The sequence below is a fragment of the Rutilus rutilus genome (assembly GCF_951802725.1).
Source record: "Rutilus rutilus genome assembly, chromosome: 13".
In the NCBI taxonomy this organism is placed as follows: domain Eukaryota; kingdom Metazoa; phylum Chordata; class Actinopteri; order Cypriniformes; family Leuciscidae; genus Rutilus; species Rutilus rutilus.
The window spans coordinates 20,108,491-20,125,990 of NC_140218.1; the positions used below are offsets into that span (position 1 = coordinate 20,108,491).

Here is a 17,500-nt window from a genome sequence, read left to right on the forward strand (position 1 = left end):
TGAAATAAAAACGGATCTGTACTGATTTTCAAAATATTCTTGATGTTTTTGTTGTTTATAGATTTTAAAAAAAATTCAGTTTAAGATTATGGCCAAGCAAGTCAGTCAAGTTGAAAGCCAAAGAAGTAAGCTCTCAAATGCTTTTTATTCCATGTTTTTATCTGCTATAGAGCCTGAGAAATTAAGATTTTAGTAGGCTTTGACAAATTTGACAAATATTTCTGGAAACCCTTAGGTTTTGGGAGGGGGTTTACAGAAAGGTACTTAGGCATAAAAAGGCCTTTTTTAGCAGGCGTTTTAGGCCTTAATGGGTTAAAGGGATAGTTCAACCAAAAATACAAATTTATTCTATTAATTCAAAAAATTTATTAAATCTAATGTTGTTCCAATCCAAACCTGTATTCATTTCTTTTCTTGTGCTAAACACAAAAGAAGATATTTTGAAGAATGTGGCTAACCAGACAGTTGTTGTTCCCCATTGACTTCCATAGTATGAAAATATATTCTCTGAAAGTCAAAGGGGACTGCAACTGTTTGGATACACATTCATCAAAATATATTTTATTTTCAACATTTTTAGTTAAAAGAGTTCAGTGACACAATATGCACTTCATACATTTCAGTGTGTTCACTGTTCAGTGACACTGCAATTCAAATAGCTTTGCTAATAAACTGGAATGGAAGTTTAAATTTTTCTGCCGAGTTATCAATATAATGTGATACACATACCACACAGCAAGTTGTATTTTCAACTATTATTTATTTTTTTTTTTATTTTTTTTTTAAATATTGCAATATATCGCAATATGTATCGTATCGCAATATATCGTCATATATCGTATCGTGATATGTATCGTATCGTGAGGCCCTTGCTGATAACCAGCCCTTAGCTTCATAACAAAATGTTCTTGACAATACGGCTGTTACTATGCAGGTTTGGCTGATGATTAATTGTCATGCAAATAATTCTGATTGCCAATCCAGTAGACTTTTCTGCTTATGTTATGCCACAAAGGTGATGATACACAGGGCAACTTTTTGAGCAATGTTGCTGGGCAATGTTGCCATCATCGGGCAACCAGATGAGACACAGGGCCCACGACCAATCTAAATTATCCAGATAGAAATTTATTGCCCATTTTCAATGGGAATGTGCCCAAGCAACAATCGCTCGGCAAGATTGCCCAGCAACATTGCTTAAAAAGTTGCCCTGTGTATCATTACCTTTATTAGAAGCATCAGTAATGTATGATAGGAGCAAATATTTGTAAAGAAATATTGCACAAGGTAGAATGACATAAATATAAGAGCTCAACAGAAAGGACTTTTTTCAGCTGGTTTGGTCAGTCCAGTGGTTCAGACTTTTACTTAGTTTACTTTCCATAAAAAGAAAAAGGTTTTCATACAAACAAAACAAAAACTAGGTTTTAAACTGCCAATAATAGCTGACAATTATTATAGCTATAAATTCATAAACACTTCTGCTAGCTACATAAGCCTACCTTGGAAAAGTTTAAACAGCATTAAACACATCATGGAGAAATCTCTTCCTCTCTGTAACCGGCAGTCAACGAAATTTTTTGGAATTATCTTAATGAGGAAAAAAAAGTGAACACAAAGAACTTTGCGTTTTAACAATGTAGCCTACATTATAAATATAGTAGTGCATTGTAAACTTGAACTCACATAATGCATACTGTACAAGACATGATTTTTAACTTCAAATTCCCTTATTTGGATGACAATGTGTGGTGTGAATGTAAATAATTGCAAAGGACTTATTGGATAAAACACGGTACTCCCCTTACAAGAGAACACACAATAGCACAATCATCACACATACAGTTTCTTAACTGAGCACATTGTCTCATTCTGGGTTTTTCACTGTTCCTTGTCCAAGATTTTGCGAATCTGCATTAACCACATTGTTCAAACAGCTCACATCAGGAATCTGTCTAAGAGTTGGATAGTTTAGTTGTGCATCACATTACTCTCTAAGCAGCAGTCACGGAGGCTTGACTGAATGCCTTCTAAACATGGATTAATCGGCTCAATCTCAGGCAACAGATTACACCACAATTCATACTGTAAAGATTAAAGTGAATAATATTACAATCACTGTATCTGTGCTTCTGTGCACAGGCCACAGTCTTATGTTTTTGTCATGTCAAGTACCAGGCTGACATAAGAATAAAGAGGAAGGTGAAGGATGGATGGACTGTTTTAACACATTATGAACTGTTTATTTGCACATGCTGTCCACATTGTTTTAACACTATATCAAATAAGCAAACACATGATGATATATCATAAACTAAAATGGTGCAACTGTTTAGTGAATTGGCCCTAGTGTGTGTGGGATTAGCCCCAAGCCAAACACATGACTACCAACCTTTCAACACAAAGCAACCAAACAAACCACACATGATAAAGAGAGAACTGAGAACAAACATCAGATTGCTCATTCAGTCCCTGCTTTGCCATTTTCATTATTCCTCTTTTACTGTCAGAGTATCATAGATCTGTATTCCACCATGGTACCCTTTGCTTGTTTTTCTGTTGTTTGTTTAAAACTGAGTGCTGATAACATCCTGGAAAACTAACTGCTTCCTTACAGCAACCACTTCATCTGTCTACCATTTTTTTTTTTAAATCTACTGCTGAATTAAAACTAAAATCACACTTATTAGCTTTCTGAGTACACGTTTTTTTCACATTAGTAGAATCATCATAAAAGTACATCCGTGTGTTGTTATTCTCCGTTTTTGTATTGCTACTGACAAATTGCCACATCAGAAGGGACATCTATCCAGTTCATCTATCCATGTCATGATAAACAAAGACATGATGTAGGCCAATAACAACACTAGATATCCAATGATGCAGCAATTTCTTGCCAGAGTTAATGTTTTTGGGGATAATAAATTGCATGGTTGGTTAATGAACGGCAAATTGAGCAGTTAAAAATGATCAATGCAGGGGTTTTCAAAATGGGGTCCAGTGACCCCCAAAAAGCATGAATAATGAATAATTATAAATTCAAGACTAAAATGTCATGAAAATAAATATATAGAAAAGTACTTCCTTTGGCACACTGAGAAGTTGAGGATGAATATTAATCATAGCCTTGGTCCACTGAGAAATTTGAATAAGGTGGTACCATGTAAATGGTAATTCTCTAAATAATCTCCCTTGATCAGACCCATGATTTACATGCCACTTCAACCTTTTAATCAATAATCTGATTCACTAAGCCTCTTACATAGCTGATATTAACCTCCTCAAATGGACCTTATTGGCTAATTATTGTACCGAGTGCCATCTTAGTGCTGAAATGCAGCAGGCTTTCCTCTCAGCTGGTGGTTTTGCATGCGCTGAAAGACTTTGCTTCACAAGAGGATTATAAAGGACACGTGGCACGAAAATATTTCTAATGGCATGCTGGCTAAGCTATTGTATGTTATACTGTTGTGATACAAGAGCAATGCGGTCCGCAGCCGGCATCTACTTATGCGTGCCCCTCTGTTGACAACTGCATCATAAAACAGTTGGGTCCCTGTCACAAAACCAATTATTCAATGACGACTTTTCTGGGAAAATACAACACGTAGTGGGCAACAAAAGGTTCAGCATAGAAGCAAAGTCAAATAGAATCCACTTCACAACAAGAGAGCTTCTTTGAGCCTTGTTGTTTGTCCAGTTCATTGCGCCGTGAGTAGGCCTGACCCTTCTCTCCCACGGATAGTCTCTGTGTAATCTATAAAGCTATTGAGCTCTGACTTTGAAACTCTTTTTTTTTTTTCTACTGTTCTCACAGCACTCAACTGTAACAGCCTGAAGAGAGAAACACAAGAGGCTAAGATTTCACCAACAAGCTTGGAAAACTCCTGAGTAACAGCATCCTAATTCAAACCAGTAGGGCTAAAGCACTTAGACTGAAAAACATGATACAACTCAAATTCCTGTCCAAATAAAGTAACCAATACTAAGCGCTGCTATCGGCCCACCATATTGCAATGAAATGTCAAAACCTTTGCTACTCAAGTGCATTAGTTGTATTAGTATGGTAACCATAATTCATTTGTGGGTAAACAAGACTCACCTGCAGTTCACACCAGGCAACTTCCACCCAGGTTTCTGTGTCCAGGCCTTTGTAAACAGTTTTGAACGCTCCTCTGCCAAGCTCGATGTCAAATTTTAGAAAGCGGCCACTGGGCGAAGTGGCAACAGCCTTCATCTCAGCCTCTTCTTCCTGTTCTCTATCTCTTTCCTTCCCCTTTAGAGTGGGCGCCGAAAGGCCGGTCTTATCAGGATCCTGTGCGCCATGAGTGCCATCCTCACACAAGGCAGCCGAGGCACTGGCGGGTAACTGTTGGGCTCCGCTGGTGAAAACAGAGTCGGAGGCACAAAACTCGAGGTGAGGGGCGCTGTGAGGGGCATCGGGGGTTCCTTCCACCTCATCATCCTCTTCGCATATCTCCACGCTCTTTCGGAAAAAACGCTTGTTCTCCCGTTTCCTGCACGGTTCGTGGGCTGCTGGGGAGGAGGGCATGAAGAAGGTCAGAGGTCTGACCGGTGCATCCATTTCTTTACTGTCCTCCACTCCACCTCCTCCTCCTCCTGCGCACCACGCTCTCTTTTCCTGGGTCTGGGAGGAGGGGAAGTCAGACGGCGTGCTGTGCATCCTCTCTCTCTCACGGGCAGCCCTGTTCCCCTGGTCATTCTCCTCCTCCCTCTCTCCATCAGGTTTCTCTCCAGAGGATTCCTCCGTGGCAGTGGGCTCTCCTGGGTCCGTAGCCATGGCGATTGACCTTTCCCACTCCTCCTCCGCCGCCGCCGCCCCCTCCTGCACTCTGGCTCTCTGTCAGTCCCCGTCTCTCTCACTCAGTGATCACCCTCTCACCCTCTTATGAAGTTTCTCAGCCGTCCTTCCAGTCTTGCCAGCTGTCAGTGACAAGAATCACTCACTCTATTCTGCAGCTCTTATCTTCCACGTTCCCTTGAGTTCACAGGAGTATCAGAGGGTGCTTGTTTTGTTAGTATATCCGTGCAGATTAATTCAGTTTTTGATGTGTACTTTCCTTATCTCCATTTCCTACATAGAGTTTCTTCTGGCTGGCTCAGGTGACCGATTCACAGGTAAATGACCTTCATGGAGTGAGGGGGGATTTTCAGGTGTATCCTATGGAAGAAAAACACAGAGAATCATTATTGATTATTTGGCTCAAGTATAAGCATTTAACAACCATCACACAATGTCACAGAAAGAGACACGTTTTTCATTATAACATACACTATATTTTATTTTAAAGTCTCTATATTTGATATTGTGAATAAGGATGTCAAAAGAACCGATACTTCGGTACCAAGTCGGTAGCAACATTTTAAAATCCAGGCAGTACTTGTTTTTCTACAGTAGCGCAAGTACCGATGGTACCGAAGGTAGCAAGGCTGCAATTCTTCCGGAACTGATGGGGGAAGCACATACGCCAAGAAGTGTTTCTATCTGTCCTCAAAGGGTTAAGAAGAATGGCTACAAGCACACGGAAGAACTACACGTGGAAGATGGCGGTGAGTTCAGCGCCACCCCGACTCGTTGGCAAGAAAGGTGCTAAGAGTCGAATATGGAATATGGCATTCAAGGCTGATGACCACAGCATTATTACTGATGTTGCCAGTATGCAAACGATGCCGTCATGCATTTCAAATCAATGGAGGTAACACCTCACATTTGGCGAAGCACCTAAAAGACAGGCACCCTGATTTTTTTAAAGAATTCAAGGTGAGTTTCAAGTAATATTAACGTCATATACAAACTGTAAAACTTCTGCTCTTCAGCCTGAAACAGAGTTATTTATGTGTGTGAGGCAGCTGGCATTGTTGCAGTAAAACCGGCTAACGTTATGCTCCATTTAAGTTATTTGTTAGTGATGCTATTGCTAACACAATGCTATGTTATAAACGTCACCTCCTAGTGAGCTACATACGCACCATTTTCAGCAGCCATGCTTCAGTGTCACATGATTCCTCAGAAATCATTCTAATATGCTATTCGCTGCTCAAGAAACATTTCTTATTATCATCAATTTTGAAAACACTGCTTAATATTTTTGTATAAACCGTTTTTTCAGGATTCTTTTTATGAATAGAAAGTTAAAAAAAAACAGCATTTATTTGAAATAGAAATATTCTGTAACACTATAAATGTCTTCACTGTTCCTTTTGATCAATTAAATGCTTTATTTAAAACAAACAAAAACAAATCTTACTGCTCTCAAACTTTTGAATGGTTTCCTGTTTCTTACAATTGTATATATTTTTTTCAATACAAAGGATGTTTAACTCATTCTGTGAGTAATTAATATAAGCCAACAAATATTAGCCATTAAAAAAACTAAAGGAACACAGCGGATTGTGATTGATTAATAATGAATGATGGCATAAAGGACCTTTAGGGTTAAATAATTCAGAGGCAGAGCATACAGAATGAACATGAGTGACCATCACAGATCATCGCTAAGGGACCATATGCAATAAAACCATATTAATTGTAGTCAGCAGAATTGGTCCACATGGGGAGCATTACAGCTTCTCATGTTTACATTTTCATTGTTCCTCTAGTAGTGTTCTCCGGGTGCATTCATACAGAGCAACACCTGACACTGCCTCTCACAAGATTCAATGATCTTTGTGACCCATAAAACCAACTTCTGCCTCCTATCACAAACTCAATCTCCCTCTTTTTCTCTCTGGTGACATCATTATCTTCAGCTCTCCTCTTGTCATGCTCATGTCTTCTGGCAGGCCACATCCATCAGGTTAGATTGCTACAGGCAACATGCTAATAATTACATGACTGATTCAGAGGTGGGAAAAGAAGCTCCTTGCTTTCTATCGGAAAATAAAACTGGGAAAACAAAGGTTAACTATTTATTCCAGTTGTTATGGAAGTAAAGGTGAAATAGCAGGAATTTCTGTTGTGCTTTGGGCATGTGAGAGCAAATTACACAATGTTGTACAAAACTACGGCTGCAACCGAAAGCTTAAGCAGCTGACTTGTTGCCTCGCTGTCCTTTCAGGCAATGACTTTGCAGGCAGCATTTGCGCACAAAGGTACCTCTAAAAACCCATTTCGGACAGACTTCTGAGGCAGCATAGTGGTTTAATAATCAACAGAGCTTTGGTGATAACCAAGCGAATACTTAATTACTGCAATAATTCCTTGCTAGAAATGGCATCAAAAGTGGAAAAAGTTGTCCAAAAACATGACCACCAACCGCAACGTTCAGACACCATATTTATTTTTTGTTCAACTGTCACGGAATGGAACGCACAGGATTGTGGGATATCACAGGGGAAGGATACATCTATGCCGCCTTCAAAAATGTATCAGATGAAGGCATCTCAGGAGAGAGGAAGTTGCACGCTTATTGGATAGGGACGTGCCTTGTTGCCTTTAAAGTAGCTTAATTCTGTTTTAGGAAGAACAATCACTGAAAGCTCTCTTTACGTTTTGTTTTTGTGCTTATAGATTTCATGAGGAAAATATCTTGAAATGCAGGTTTAGCAGGCAACTCTGGTTTATTGAAAAAAACATCTGCAGATAAGATTAAAGTAAAATGCAAATTGAAGTAAAAACTCTGTCTGTCCCTCTCCCCCACACACACAAATGCGAACTTAAAAAATACAACGGGATAGCACAAGGTGTAAGCAAGCAGGCTAGTTCACATTAGACTAGTTGACATCAGCAACTCCATAAACTGGCTGCATTCTTACAATGATCATGACATGTCAGGAAATAACTGAAAAGTCTTTCAGATTTTGTTCTCTCTCTCTCTCTCTCTATATATATATAAATATTTTATAATATACAATAACTGACTGTTTGGATGTAAAAGGATGTCAACAACAACAACCCATGAGAGGAGGAAGTGCTGCTTTAAACACAAGCTTATTTGCCTGTGTCCTCAGGGCAAGGAGTTCCCATAAAAAGCACATACCGGACAGAGTGATTACAGAACGTCACAAACGTGTCACAAACGTACATCAAATACATCACTCACACCCTCTCACTCCCTTCCCAAACTCGTTTCTGACACAGAGGATTCGGATCATGTCACAATCAGATATTCCTTCATTGCATCTATGGCTGTATTCCCACAGCAGAATATGGCTGTCAGTCCTGTTTAAGTGAGTTAAGTACTGTTAAATACATTCGAACAGTTGATTTTCTCAATTTATTACAAAGTTTCACTTTCAAATTGTACTGAACACACAACAGCAGACAGGAGCGGATTTAACAATGACTACATCTGAAAAGTCAATTGACGTAATGTTATTTCAAAAAGTACCAACCGAGTGGAGATGCACCAAAGTTTTGGTCACTGAAACTTGAGGGGGGGGGGGATTAATACTGGCAAGGATTCTCAAGCATTTTATAGGGTAAAATGAGAGTGTATGTAAAACCAAAAACAAACAAAAAACAGTTTTTACATGTATGAAGATGTTTTACAAATAATATTCAATATCTTTAAAGTAGAGCATAGATGTATGGTAGTAAATTTCAGCATCATTACTCCAGTCTTCAGTGTCAAACGACCCTTCAGAAATCATTCTAAAGCCCCTTTCACACAGCGCGTTGATCCTGGGAAATTGCCGTAAAAATGCTAGAGTGCCTTCTGTGTGAACACAAACACGTCCCGGGATTGATGCCGGGATCGATGCCGGGATGGGGACCTAGTAACATTGCCGGGATCAGTCCTGGAACACCCTGTGTGAACAAAAGCCAGGACCAATGCCGTAAGGGGTGTCTAATATTATCATTATTAACTTATTTAACATTCAATACACATGCACGAAGTTCAAAACAAGAAGGGTATAGCCTTATGAAAAAAGAAAACACGCGAATATCGCGGTTGCTGCGGTTACTTGAATTCCTCTGCGGTTGGCTTGTCAGTAGCACGGTACTGCAATACTGCGGTTACCGCGACAGCCCTATTGAAGAACACTGTTGATATTTGAAATCAACCCAAACAAACCTCAGTGTGGGTAATGAAAGTGGAAGAGAGCGCTGTTCATTCACTCCCCCACCTACATTTCCTGACGGTATTGAGGCTCGAATCCACGACCTTCTGGTAACAAGTCCGACTCTCTAACCATTAGGCCACAACTGCCCAGTATATACATCCAGAGTGTATATACACTATTGCTGACTGGCTACAAGTGTGTTATGATGATCGGTCTGATCCACTTTCAAAAGTGTTTTTCAGAAATCGCTTACTGCACCTTTAAAGGGGTGGTATAATGCCATTTTCACAAGATGTAAAATAAGTCTTTGATGTCCCCAGAGTGTGTATGTGAAGTTTTAGCTCAAAATATCCCACAGATATTTTTATATAGCATGTTAAAGTTGTCACTTTTTGAAGGTGAGCAAAAACGCACCATTTTTGTGTCTGTTCTTTTAAATGCAAATGAGCTGCTGCTCCCAGTACAGGGGGCGGAGCTTCAACAGCTTGTGTGCTTTTACCTCACACACACATGCACTGGAGATTTCAAAAACTTTTAGCCTTTTATGTTCAAACCGAAGTCAGAAAGATGGAGAGACTCAAGAAGAAGTGACAACATGTAGACAACATTTCTGATTGGTTAGTTGGTGAATTTATGTAGCTTATGTGTAGTTATCATCTAGTCATTGATTAGCATATTCTGTCATGATAATCTATAAATCATGTTCCCGGGGGCGGGGTTTATGTAAATTCTAAGGTTGGTGATGTCATTAACCCGGGAGGAATGTTGTGTAGTCCCTACCAGCCGTTTGTTGTAGTCCTTAAAAAGTATGTAAATTCTAAGGATGGTGATGTCACTAACCCGGGAGGAATGTTGTGTAGTCCCTACCAGCCGTTTGTTGTAGTCCTTAAAAAGCAATTTCTTTAAAAGAAAATATCTCCCTTTGCTTTGAACTTTGAGCGTTGTAACTTTGCAGAGGTTATTTATGCTGAAACAGCAACATTACACACTAAGTAAAGTTAGAAAAGTGAAATCATATTCAACCACCCCTTTAAGGCTGCACTGATTCTGTACTTAATTTACACAGAACCAAAGCACAACCAGAACCGCTTCTGTCACTAGGGTCTGAGGCGGATCAGTGCTGCTGCATATTTTAGCTTTTATTGAGCATTGCATATATACATGCACAACACATTTGGAGGCAGAACCTCAGAGTAGCCTTAACTTGCCTGTGTAATTTAGCAAACAATGCTTTGGGGAAAATCGAAATATGACAAGTCCAGTCAACTCTGAGGATGTTTAGTTTGGTATATCAACTCTGTTATTCTACATTCTCATCTGTCAGTGGAGCATGTGGGACTAATCATGACATTCGGCATTCAGCCTCACCCAGATGTATCGCTAATTTGAATATCCGTGCCTGTGATTTAATCCTCTTTGAAATGTGCAAACGCTTTCTCTAGATGTGTTTAAAAAGTCTGACAGGCTTTTAAAGTGCATCAACTGCAGCTCACATTGGACAGAATCTTCTTAAATGTCTCTGAAATCACTTTATCATGCCATACCCGAGCTCTTCCTCAACAAAGATACAGCTAATCAGTGCACTGTGTTGTTAAAGCACTCTCTCACACACACACGCCATGTTGTCCGCTCCCACAGTGCTCTGAAACTCCAAACACAACGGGCGCTACACAAAAATCGAGCTCTCTCTGCCTCTGCCAGTTTTTTCATTGCTCTCTTCACCGGCATACACACATTAATCCCCTGGAACTGAGCAGGCTCAGCTGATTTACTGAGGCAGACAAAGAGGGAGCCAGGGAACGTAGCGTGTGTGTATCTGTGTATGTGTTTAGAGAGGGGGCAGACAGAAAGGTTTGGGGGGTTGAGCTATGATGAAGCTAGATGAAAAAGGGGGGGGGACAGGAAAGGATTGTGGGTAGGAAGAGAGGACATCAAGTTTTTAGACAGCCAGTCGAGGGGGAGTCAGATAAGGGGGGAGGGGGGTTGGGTTGAAATGGGTGGGAAAAATGTGTGTGAATGAGAACAAGGGAGGGATATAAAGGAAGGAGGGGGGGGGGGGGGGGTCGCACACACACACACACACACACACACACAAAGAGTTGGGGAGATTTTCCCGTGATAAAATATGTGCTGGTTTGAGTGTGAGTGACAGCAGTGACAATAGACAAAATTCCACCACAAGAAAACCAACTGAAGTTTGGGCATGTGGGAGTTAAAGAGGTGTGGAGCAGAATATGAGTCTGATGATATCAGCCAAAGCAATAAATAAAATGGAATGGAATAAGTGTCAGCTTTGTTTCAATTGTAAATAAATTGTGCAAAGTAGAGCCTTTCTGTGTTGACAATGCAGACATAATCATAACTCCGCTTCAGTTTTTCTGCCTCCTAAAGCAGAGGTTACCAACCAGGGAGCTGGGGCCCACTAGGGGTTTCAGCAAACTTATATATATATATATATATATATATATATATATATATATATATATATATATACACACACACATACATATACATATATATATATATATACATATACATATATATACATATATATATATATATATATATATATATATTTAATTTGACATCATATTTAGTGTTTATTTGTTTTTATTACATCAAAGGTACCACTCACCCACAAACGAAAAATGATTTAGCCTACTTATCTTCATGTCTGCATGTATGCCTTTTTTCTTCTGTGGTACAGATTAGACAGAGTATAATTTAGAAAATGTCTTGCTGTTATGTGTGTGTGTGTGTGTGTGTTTTGCAGAAGAAAGTCATGCAGGTTGGTAACTACATATGAGTGAGTAAATGATCTGAGTTTTCATTTTTGGATTTTCCTTTTAGATTTGAAGTGTCAGGAAGTGCAACAACAACAAAAAGTCATTTTAGACTGGAACGTCCGACATTTGCTGTCTGTCTTGGATTACTGAGGTATCTACATAATTTACAGCTTAGTTTGCAACCGAGTTAAGTGCCCATTCAAGCTGAGATGAAAAGGTCAGTTTGCAGTACAAGAAAGGTCTCACTATGGTCATATGTTCTTTGTCATATTATTCTGAATGACACTAGAGGCAAAAAAAAAATCATCAAATGTATGACTGGAGATTGTGGATCTGCATTTGCTTTCAGGCGCTGATGCAAGTAGGCTGGATAATTTGCTGTCACAATTGATTTCTTTTTAACCAGTCACATCAATACTCATTCTTCAACCACAGTCTATTTCTAGGAAAAAGAGATTGTGTTATGATTCACAATGATAATGGCTATAAACTCAGAATCTTGCTAAATCTGACTTGAAGTGACAAAACGCTCTTTTTAAAGTAAAATAAGCTATGGCCAAAAGGACCCAGCACAGCATCAAGACAAATGTTCCAAAATTAAATCTGGTGCTTGTAAAATTCAAAGGTGAAAATTACAGCAAAGTGACAGCTGGAGTTGAAGGCATAAAGTTTGTCCTCATCCCATTAAGTAACACCAAGAACAACACAAAACAAACACTTTTGTCCAATCTAGGTCAAGCATGTGAAAGTGAGTGTCACTGTGGTCACAGAAGGTATAGGGTACACAGTGAACCAGAAAAGAGAGACTATACCGCCTAATACTACCTTCTCTTTGTTCAGTCTATGATATAATCCAGGTGAGACCATTTAATCAAAGCTTGCTATGATGTGTGGATTACAAATAATAAGTGGCTACTACTGTGCTTTTGAGGTTTATGACTAAAATAAGCTCTCTGTTGTTTTATCCTTTCATACAATACGGGGCAGATTACCAATGAAGTTGAGGGATTTTTAACATCACTTTTACACTAATCACTGCTTTGTCCCCATCAGCATAGATTGCACAAATACACAAAGCTGCATACAAGTTAGGGTTGGGTCAGTAAGATTTTTTCTTTTTTAAAGCATTACTTTTACTCAGTAAGGGCACATGAAATTGACCAAAAGGTACAGTAAGGCATTACAAAAGATTTCTATTTCAAATAAATGCTGTTCCGGAAGTTCAAGACTCTACCGCATATTATGGTGACCCCTAGACCCTACTATTAAATTAACAAACCTGTGTTAGGAGGCTTACACAAATTAATATACTATAATGTAGTATAATGTATATTTGGGGGGATAAACAGATGATAAATGAGTATGAACTCTATACATCAAAGAAGCCTGAATTGTTTTTTTTATCATGGTTTACAGACACAAAAGTATTAAGCAGCACAACTGTTGATAATATTTCACAATTTCACTGTATTTTGATCAAAATAATTCAGCCGGCGTGAGCAAGAGACTTTTTTCAAAAACTTCTTTTTTTTATTCTAACAGACCCCAAACGTTTATGGTTACGGTGTACATTAATGCTAAGTTCTTTATATAGCAATACATGGTATATGGATCAATTGGGGTTAGTGAAAAATGTATGTTATATTATGTATCATTTTTATTATTTCTTACAACATTAAAGCAGTTATGTTTAAAAATATTAATATTTGAAAAACATCTGCTAATCAAACCAAAGTTAGCATGGAGTAACCAACATGCAGGAAACCACTGATGTCATGTGAGAAGAAAACCATAAAACATAGTAGTATCTCTTCAGACCCGGATCTTTCGGTCTTTCAGGGTCATAAATAAAATAAAAAATACAGTTTTTACTATATGAAAAGGCAGGTCACATCAGGTTAGGACAAATGGAGTAACGTAAAGTAAACCCATTTGAAACGTATGATACATTTTTTGCACCACTTGACATGACTCAAAAACATCTGTAGAAAGTTTCTAGTTTTCATAACCTCAGACACACTTATCTGTCATTGACTCAAAATCTTACTTCTACAACATTATGCTTATATTTTAAAAGAAGGTAAGGTAGACAACCAATACACAGGGACCATCTATGAGCCACTACACTGAGCAACAGTGGCCAACGCTTTGAGTTGAAAACACATAGCAACAGAGGACATGGCAGCCATAAATATATATATATAAAAGAAATACACAAACGTGTGCTATTAGGTTGTAATTTGCTAAATCAACCACCATCAGTCGTTAAATTGACAATAAGCATAAGTGAATCTGTTAAGAGCAGAATATGACATAATACAGAAGATAGAGAGCAAACGCCTGTCTTAGCTGCATATTCAGTCTTCATTTACTGTCACTCAGTTAGCAAGTCAAATACGGATAAAGAAAATAAAAGACACGACCAAGAGCAGAAACCTGTGTGGAACCAGAAGTGAAAAGCAGACCAAGAAAAGATGGAAAAATCTCTATTTTTTACCGTACAGGCGGCAATATTGCTCGTCTCGCCCATTGCCAATATCTATTTCAGCACCACCGCGTTGTGTTAGCATCTAAGCTATGTTTGCCTGGGATTTCTATATGTATGAAAGACACATACAGCACCTAAAGATGCATTTTTATTTTACAATTTATATCTGCAAATAGTGGTCCTTTGAATATCAGAAGCTAATGATTATTTAACATAATAGTCAATGGGACTCACCGGTGTGCTGCATTCTCTGTCGTTATTACAACTGAAACAGGTCGTCGAAAGGTCTCGCTTTCTCCAATGTATCTGTCAAACACTCAACAGCTCGTCATCATCTCGTTGGATATAAGCGTAATTTGTCGTGTAACGTTGCCGGTGTTTAACGTAACGTTACTCCTTTTCTTATACGAGCGTTTGGTTCTCTTGTTTGAACGGCGCCGTTAAATCCTGCAAATCTTCCTGGACACATCATCTGTTAAAAAAAAACATATTGTTGTTCTTTTCCGCGAGATTATTAGCACACATTTCCGCCGGTGAACGTTACGTCAACGTATTCACAGGTGTTTAACATGATACACATCTTTATTTGACATAATTTACAAAGCAACGACTGTCGCTGCGACGTTCGCGGTAGTTCAATCGAGCACAATCGTTTCTCCTTTTTCGGTTAACGACAGAGACGCGCGCGCGCTTGCTCGCTCGTACCGCGTGCTCCAACTATGCGCGCCGCCGCCTGTCTGACCTAGCGGGACCGCGCATTGTTCCAGTAAGCGTCTCATAAAACAATAAGATTTGGCCATTCTGGTATAATAATTAATTTACATTTGGATAGGGTTACTTAATGGGATAAAGCCAAGGGCATGTCTGCCTTTACTTTTGTTTTGGCTTTTCTATTAATAACCGGATCCAACAATTTCACTTGACAATTCATGTGGCCTTAATAATGAAAATACGTCAGTTAATAGCCTATAATATATTAGTAATGTAAATCAAAAGATATTATATAACTGAAGCAGCAAAAGAGTTTCTATTTATTTGCGTTATGTTAACTGGAAAACTGTATAAATATACAACAAATAAGGCATATTAAGGTGGGTTTTCCCCTGTAGTGACCGAAATATATAGGGGTGAATTCAGGTTGATTGGGACACTTTTTGCCATTGAGATGACTAGCAAAAAGTGTCCTAATCAACCTGAATTCACCCCTACATTATTAAATGTAAAATAATAATAAAATTAATAATATATAAGATATAAATGTATACTCATGTTTATGCATTGATTGAACAAGGATATCATCTACTATATTGTTACAAGTTCTTTTTAAATTGAAGATATCTCCAAATACTAGTTGTTCTGTTTTTTTAAATCAACTGTTTATTTTTCAACATACAGACTAGTATTTTATGCAGATTTACTTGTAACTACTTAGGTATAGATGGATTAAAAGGTTGGCTAGTACTGATCAATAAGGCCAATAGACCATCTTTGTTTTAAGTGAATAATTAATTATTATTATTCTATGGCAAAATTTGCAGTTTACCACCAATAACAATTGAATAAACTATTTGGAAAGTGAGTAGCAAAGGAAGTTGTAATCAAAATTATTCAAATCAGGGTTATTGGCAAAATTTACAGGCTTTCAGCTGTTTGCATTGAACAAAATCAAACAAAATGTATATATTTAAATTTAATACATTTAAATAGCTCAACACAATAAATGTTTCAAGTGGTTTCCCGAAATTCAGCTGAAAATGCAACTTTTAACGACTTAATTATTTAACCCTCTTCATGACAAGCATCTTTAGTACAGAGTAGAACACCCTTTTGCTGTTATAACCTGCTGCAAACGAGATGTATGACCAGACACCAGCGTCTGGCAGCGTTTCTGAGGAATCTTAGCCCATTCCTCATGAGCAATGGCCTCCAGTTCAGTAATATTCTTGGGGTTTGCGTGCTGCAACCGCCTTCTTCAAATCCCACCAGAGATTTTCTATGGGGTTCAAGTCAGGTGACTGTGATGCCACTGTAGAATCTTCCAGGACTTCTTCTGCAACCAAGTCTTGGTGGAATTTGAGGTATGCATGGGATTATTGTCCTGTAGGAAGGTCCAATGACGCCCAAGCTTCAGCTTCCTCATAGGCGGCATGAGGTTTCCTATTTTAATCAATCCATTTTGTATTCCATGCGGTTTTCCAGAGCCAGAGGATGCAAAGCAGTCACAGAGCATCACCGAGCACCACCATGCTTAACTGTAGACAGTGTTCTTTTCAGCGTACGCTTCGTTCTTCTTCCTCCAGACATACCGCTGATCCATAGGGCCAAAAAGTTCCAGTTTTGTTTCATCGCCTCACAGAACAGAATCCCAAAAATTACGTGGCTTATTTATATGATATTGAGCAAATGGAGCAAACTTTGATTGTGCTTTTGGGTCAGTAGTGGTGTACGTCTTGGAGTTCTGGCAGGGAAATCACCTGCGTTTAGCACGCGCCTTGCTGAGCAAGCTGAAACCTCAGTGCCTGTTGCCACCAAGTCTTGCTGCAGGTCTTTTGCAGTCACTCGAGGGTTTTTCTGAACCTGCCTTCTCAAAAATCTGGTTGCAGCCATTGATAGCTTCCTTTTTCTACCCTGACCAGGCAGTGTAACCACTGTTCCTTTAACTTTAAACTTGCGAACTATGCTTCCAACGGTGGCTCTAACAACATTTAGTGCCTTTCCTATCTTTTTGTATCCTGTTCCTTGATTGCGAAGGGCGATGATATCTTCTCTTAACTTTTTTTTAACCATTCTTTTGCCATATTTCTAATATGCAGTCAAACATGACACTCAACAAACCTTGCCAGTTCAGATATTTCATGTGTTCTAGCTTGAGCACACCTGGTGCAACTAATGAAGCCCTTGATTAGTTGCGTCAGGTGTGCTTGAGACAACACCTGTTTTGCAGATTTGTGCTGTTGTAAGATTCTATTTAGGGGGTTGAATAATGTTGAGACTGCAGAAGTCAGTATAAATTGCATGTTTAGTTGAATTTGAGGAAACCACTTGAAACATTTGTCGGGTTGAGCTATTTCAATTACTTTTGTTTGATTTGTTAGAAGTCTGTAAATTTTGCCAATAAACCTGATTTGCAATGGGGTTGAATACATTTGATTATTCATTAAAAGAACTGTAATTCTGTGACTAATTGAATTGATAGGCC

At 38.8% G+C, this 17,500-nt stretch overlaps 1 protein-coding gene across 5 annotated transcripts in view; it reads right to left on the reverse strand.

Moving 5' to 3' along the window:
• wnk3 (WNK lysine deficient protein kinase 3) overlaps positions 1-15,310 on the reverse strand; it is a 60,779-nt gene extending 45,469 nt beyond the window's left edge. For 2 of the 5 annotated variants that reach the window (XM_084428344.1, XM_084428343.1), the window contains exons 1-2: positions 14,536-15,306; positions 4,103-5,182 (exon numbers count right to left, since the gene is read on the reverse strand). In XM_084428344.1, coding sequence (XP_084284470.1) covers positions 4,103-4,801 — 699 coding nt within the window. In that variant the 5' untranslated portion in view covers positions 4,802-5,182; positions 14,536-15,306. Of the gene's footprint in view, positions 1-4,102; positions 5,183-14,535 lie in introns of all 5 variants that reach the window. The other 3 variants (XM_084428347.1, XM_084428346.1, XM_084428345.1) reach the window with 2 other exon arrangements.
• Between the last annotated feature and the right edge of the window lie 2,190 nt (positions 15,311-17,500).